Source organism: Spermophilus citellus (genome assembly GCF_964194105.1).
Source record: "Spermophilus citellus genome assembly, chromosome: 2".
In the NCBI taxonomy this organism is placed as follows: domain Eukaryota; kingdom Metazoa; phylum Chordata; class Mammalia; order Rodentia; family Sciuridae; genus Spermophilus; species Spermophilus citellus.
The window spans coordinates 1,800,527-1,806,526 of NC_138183.1; the positions used below are offsets into that span (position 1 = coordinate 1,800,527).

The 6,000-nt window shown below is 58.0% G+C and overlaps 1 protein-coding gene across 2 annotated transcripts in view; it reads left to right on the forward strand.

Moving 5' to 3' along the window:
• NACC2 (NACC family member 2) overlaps positions 1-5,339 on the forward strand; it is a 60,731-nt gene extending 55,392 nt beyond the window's left edge. For both annotated transcript variants that reach the window (XM_081267293.1, XM_081267292.1), the window contains exon 6: positions 459-5,339. In XM_081267293.1, coding sequence (XP_081123419.1) covers positions 459-970 — 512 coding nt within the window. In that variant the 3' untranslated portion in view covers positions 971-5,339. The remainder of the gene's footprint in view (positions 1-458) is intronic.
• The last annotated feature ends 661 nt before the right edge of the window (positions 5,340-6,000 follow it).

The following is a 6,000-nucleotide window of genomic DNA, read 5'->3' on the forward strand; positions in this document are numbered from 1 at the left end:
AGCCTGGCCTTGGTGTGGGGCTCCTGGTGGAGCAAGGAGAGTCTTTCCAAACTGGTGGCAACAGCCGCTGTCCAAGGCTCCTGAGGATGGGGACAGGGAAGACTCTCGGTGCACTGACTTCTCACTCCGCTAGCCCTGTGAGGAGGGCCCTGCAACAGGTCCCAATTTGCAGGTGGGGAGACCTGGAGAGCTTGAAGGTGTCCAATCTGGGTGGGCAGTGGGGGCTGTCCCACCCCACCAGGCAGAGACTGTCCCCAAGGATCCCATGGGCCTCCTGGACCAACCAGGGAGAAAATAGACCACTGCTTCCATGGCTGAGATCAGGAGAGTCTCTGGGGCCACTTGGTCCCCAGCCAGCAGGGACTGAGTCAGGGGATGGTCCCTACAAGTGCTTGCCATAGGATTGGCCGCTGGCCCGTGCAGGGTGTCTTATGCCCCTCCCGCCCCTGCCCCTACAGTGTACTGTCAGAACTTCGCGCCTAGCTTCAAGGAGAGCGAGATGAATGTGATCGCTGCGGACATGTGCACCAACGCTCGCCGCGTCCGCAAGCGCTGGCTGCCCAAGATCAAGTCCATGCTGCCGGAGGGCGTGGAGATGTATCGCACCGTCATGGGCGCCTCGGCTGCCAGCCTGCCCCTGGACCCCGAGTTCCCGCCCGGCGCTGCACAGGTGTTCGAGCAGCGCATCTATGCTGAGCGACGGAGCGACGCAGCCACCATCGTGGCTCTGAGAACTGATGCTGTGAATGTGGATCTGAGCACCGCCGCCAACCCTGCCTTCGAAGCCAGCGAGGAGGCTGATGGGGCTGGCTCCGTCATCCAGGAGGTGGCGGCCCCTGAGCCGCTGCCCCCTGATGGCCAGAGCCCCCCGCAGCCCTTTGAGCAGGGCAGCACCAGCTCCAGCAGGCCCCAGACGCCAGCAGCCGCAGCCACAAGAAGGCCGGAGGGCACCTATGCAGGGACTTTGTAAGGGCCCGCGTGGCCACTCACAAGGGACCGAGTACTAGAGCTGCTTGCATGCATTACTAATACAGACAAATGTGATCAAGCCACTTACCTACTGAACTGCTACTGCTGCCTGACAAAAATGTGATTTTTATTCTGCCTGTATTTAAATGGATGAAGGAAACAAACGCATCGTTATACTGTAAACAGCTAGGCCGCTGGCCACGCTCTGGGAGAAGGGCCCAGGGCTCCTCTGATACCCGCCAGGTCAGTCTCCTATTGTAGCTTTCCCCTCCCGCTTCTTGGGGAGGGGGCCAGAGGCCCAGGCCCCCATGCCCAGCCCTGCCCCTGCCTCGCCCACCTTCCTGCTCCTCCTGCCCCAGAAGGGGAAGTTGGGCAGTAGGGGCCTGTGACAGGTGGGCACACAACACTCCGTTTCTTATCATGGGGACCCCACCAGGGCTCTGGGGCAGCACTGGGCCCCCAGGGGCCAAAATCCCTTTTTTCCTTCTTCCTAAGACACCGCCTGTATGGGTGTGTGCATGTGTGTGCGTGCTTGTGTGTGTGAGCGTGTGTGTGTGCAGGGACCAGCGGTGGTGGTGCAGAGGTGGCTATTAGTCACCTGGGGTGGGGGAAGAGCCCTTAATCCCACCACTACTACCACCACCATGTCCTCCCTCTGCCCACCCTTGGCCCTGTGGCTCCTTGGTTCACCTGAAGCCCCAGGGGCTGGCCTGCTGACCCCAGGGCACCACTGGCTTCAGCCTGGCTACCTGCCATCCCATGGGGTAGGGCTGCCACCCTGTGCCCACCATGGGACACACGCGGCTGGTCTTGCCCTCGCTACCCTGACTCCCCAGCCACTCTGGGATTTTTACTTGTTTAGTGTTTCTGTTTAGTTCAGATCTGTTTCATATATTGGAAATTTTCAGACCCAAAAGAGCAAAAAATTGGGGAGGGACGGTGTCGCTAGCCCCAGCCTACTGCTCACTGGGGATGAGTCCATGCCATGTTCCCCCAGCCCGGGCCAGGGTCCTGTCTCCTCCTGTTGGAGATGGGGCCCCAGGTAAGTGCAGCCAGAATGTGTGAGGCCAAACTCAGGGGTCCTGGGGGCTCTGCTGGGCAGGCACAGCCACCTGGGCAGGGCCAGGGTGGAATGGCCCCTGCTATGCCCCTCACTCATGCCCTGGGCGACTCTGGGCGTCCAAGGCTGCTGGGTGGGCAGCAAGCTCGGACCTGAGCTAGGGCAGGTTGCAGGTGTGGATTCCAGGTGGACTGGAGGGTCAAGAGACCACAGGGGCAGGTGGGGGCGGTGGAGAGGGCCATGGAGGCTAGCTGGCCTGCTGGAGGCTAGAGTGCTCGATTTGACCTTGAAGTGCTGACCTCTGTATGGTGGGGCTCACAGAGCCATTTGCCCAGGAGTCTCTTCCTCTGCCTTGTCCAGGAACTGCCTGTAGACCCAGGCCACTCCCAGTGTGGCCAGGGACCCCCATGCCCAGACTTGAAGGGTCTGTTGCTCCCTCCGTCCATCCTGAACTCAGCTGCCCCCTCCTGTATGCACTCGTGGGCAGGCTCTCCCAAGCTGCAGTGCTGGGCACTGGGTCCCACATGGGGAGCTGGGGCTCCTCCCACCAGGCCCCTTGTTTCCATGTGGAGAGGACTTGGGGAGACCTCACAGGGGGCCCCTCATACACTGGCCCAGCATGTCTCTGCCCTCCATGGAGATCCAGTGACTTTGGAAAGGGAGCAGGAGGACCAGGGTTGGGCACCACGGGATCTGGCCTTGGCCCCTCTGCCTGCCCCTTGGGGCCTGAGTCCAGGGAGACCCAAAGCCTGCATTCCTGGGGTGCTGGGTGGCTGCAGGACCACTCCTACCAGCACCTAGAACCTTCAGGCATAGAGGTGGGCTCCCTCTGCCTGTCTCCTCCCCTTGGGCTCTTGTGGGTTGGAGTCTCCAGGGTGTCCTCTGAGAACCTGGACCAAGCCTTCTTGGCACTGGGAGGAGGCCAGGGGGCAGTAGAGGGATGTTGGGTGAGGTTGAGCTTCGCCCTGGTTTCTCTGAGTTTTTCCTTCATCTGCCACCCCCACCCCCCGATTTGCACTTTAATTTGACCATCCCTGGGGACCTTTGGGAGGTGGACCCACTTGTCCTGGCTGTTGACAGAAGGGCTCTCTCTCTCTCCCTTCCACCCCAAAGTGGGCACGGTCCCCCACCCTGGGCCAGCACAGGGAGGGTGCCACTGGCCACTAGAGGAGGTGGTGGCCGCACAGAATGCCTGACCACTGCTCGGGCTAGCACAATGTCCTGTGACCTCTGTCCCTTAATTGTTTATAATCGCCGTCTGTTTTGTTCTGGGTAAGGAAGGCAAGAGCTATAGGTAAAACTTAAATAATAATAATTAAATGTGAATGGGTTCTGAGCTCTCCCTGTGCCCCAGGCGGGCCAGGCCGAGTGTTTTGCACTAATGTGTCCACAGGGGACATGGTCGGGAGCGTTTGCAGACGTGCGTGGCCGATGACTGTACCTGCCGGGGGCGCTCCCTCCGCATCCTGAATGTACCGCGGGGCAGGCGGGCGGGCGGGCAGCGGGCCTGGGCTCGGAGGGGCCTTCCAGAGTGCCTTAGCATCTTTTGATCATTTTTCCCAAGGAAAACCAATTAAGAAAACCGGACCCTCCCCCCTCCTTTGTTTACAAGATGACTAATTCCAGAATCGGGGGCTGTCTTGTCCTGCGCGCGTGACCCTGACTCATCCAGACCCTGTAGACCAGAGACGAGCCACTCAGTATTTATGAGATGTCTGCACCTTTATTCCCAAGCTTGACTACTAGCAATACGCATATACTATATAGAGTCTATTATAGAGCTAAGTTATATTGGCGCCTTTTCTAGGAGGACAGTCGGGACTGGACCGCATTGGAGCTGCTGAGGCAGGTGGCCAGCCTGGGGGTCCAGCCACCGCTCTGCCCTCCCCTGCCCTTCCAGAGGGGACAACCCTGGAGGCAGCTGGGACAAGTGCAAAAGGTCCAGAGGAAGGGGCCAGAGACGGGACAGATACTGTGAGCTGGGAGGGGCCGTCCGCCTGGCCGGCGCCTTGGTACTTGAATTCTGTCTTGTTTTCTGCACCAGGTCTGCTCACCGAGTTCTCTGTGGTCGCTTCAGTTTGCATCTGATTTGGTGTCTTACTTTTGCCCTGATTGTGGACGCAGCTGTGTGAGAGGCCAGCAGGGAGGGACCCTCCGGGGACCCTGCAGTGCATGACTGCTGGGCAGGTAGAGGGGAACCAGCCGTGTGGTCTCATTCTCCCCCCACTGAAAACCAACCTTCCTGGCTTCCCAGTATCTGTTCAGAGCCAGAGGAGGGCTAAGGAAGGACCTAGGAGGGGCTGGTGGCCAGCTGCTGTACTGGGGCAAGCCTGGTCCTGTTCAACAGCTGGTCTTTTGGCCCAGCCTCCCCGTTGGGTCCTGCTTGGGCTCCCCAGGGGCTCTTCTTATGGAAGTATCTTTGCCCAAATGGGAGAAACCTGTTTGCCTCTGTCAGCAGCCAGTCCTACTGGGAAGGGGGCACGGAGAAGCCTCTCAGCTTTAACTACTGTTTGAGAATGATGCTGCCTGTTCCTGTCAGCCAGCCAGCTCCGTGCGGCCACCGCGTGAGCGCGCAGGGCTTGCTACAAGATGTTTCTAAAATGGCAAAGGTGTTTTGCTTTTGTTTGTTTGTTTTGTTGTTTTAAAAAAGAAGGAAAATCATGCAGAATCTAAAGCATTCAGATTGGATGACCTGCTTGTGTTCTGATCAGTTGCCTCCGTTGTTAGGGTTTTGCACACGATTGTGATTTTTATGTCAAAAGAAGCCAAAACTTGCAATACTATTTTTAGCAGACAAAAAAAAAAGAACTAAGTATAAAATGTATAAATATTTTTGACTTGAACGTTTGGATGGCACCGGGTGCAAAGAGAACATTCATCCTTTCGACAGAATGTTTGGAGGAAAGACTTGAAGAGGAGACAGTTGTTTGAAAGGATCTGTCTGGGGGTTAAAGTAGTACTGTAACTCACGACTGTTAACTAAGGCACTGAGGTCACTCGTTGTGCTGTCCAGGGCTCCACAGAGCCAGAGTCTTGGCCGGGAGAGCCTGCTGTGTCCTTCCTGCCTTCCTCAGCCCTTCCCTGCTGTTCTCCCTAGCGACCAGACTGTTACTTTGTAGCCATGGCTGACAACATTGTATCAATAACTAAACCGACAGCAATGTGCGCAAGCGACCAGGGAACCCCGAGGGCTTCGAGCGAGCGTGCTCAGAGCCGTGTCACACGGCAGAAGTCCACGACAAAACGATGTCATCGTTAACTGTAAAGCGCTTTGTAAAATTCACATTTACAGAATAATAAAGTCAGTTCAAACCCATGTATCTTGGGCTTTGCTTGACTTGTGGGGTTTGAGGGGACTTTGAGAAGTCAGGGAGGGGGCGGGCTGCTGGGACCAGGCGGCCAACCCTCCAAGAGGGTCCTGGTTTCAGGATCCGAGGCTGCTGGAGCCCCTAGAGAGGACAGGAGAGGGCCATCCCCAGGCGAGCAGGGATCCTGCTGGGGTTCAGGGCCGCTTGACCTTACCAATGTCTTATAAGTGAGGGGAGCAGGAGGGGTTGGGTGTCCTGGGGTGTTTCTGTGGGGCCCTGCTCAGAGCCTACCATGACAGGAGGGAGGGCCTTTGCTGGGTCCTGGTTCTGCTGTCAGCAAAGTGGGGCTCACCTGCCACCCAACCTGTGTATGGTTCCCTCCTGCCCCTCTGCTTCATCCAGGGCTGCCCTCAGGTGGACAGATGGGCAACTGCAGTGAACAGAGCTCCTCCCAGATCTGCCTGGGAGCCCCTGGGCCTGGGCTGATGGTTCTGCCGCACAAGTGGTTCCCTGGGCCGGACCAGGCCAGGCCGGGCACTTGGCTCAAATGCCCCTCGGAAGCAGATCCTGGAACCGCTGCTTGATTCTCACCTCAGGCCCTGGAACACGGCTTCCTGCACTTGATGACCCTTCTTCCCCAGTACCTGTGCAGAGTCTGTGTGT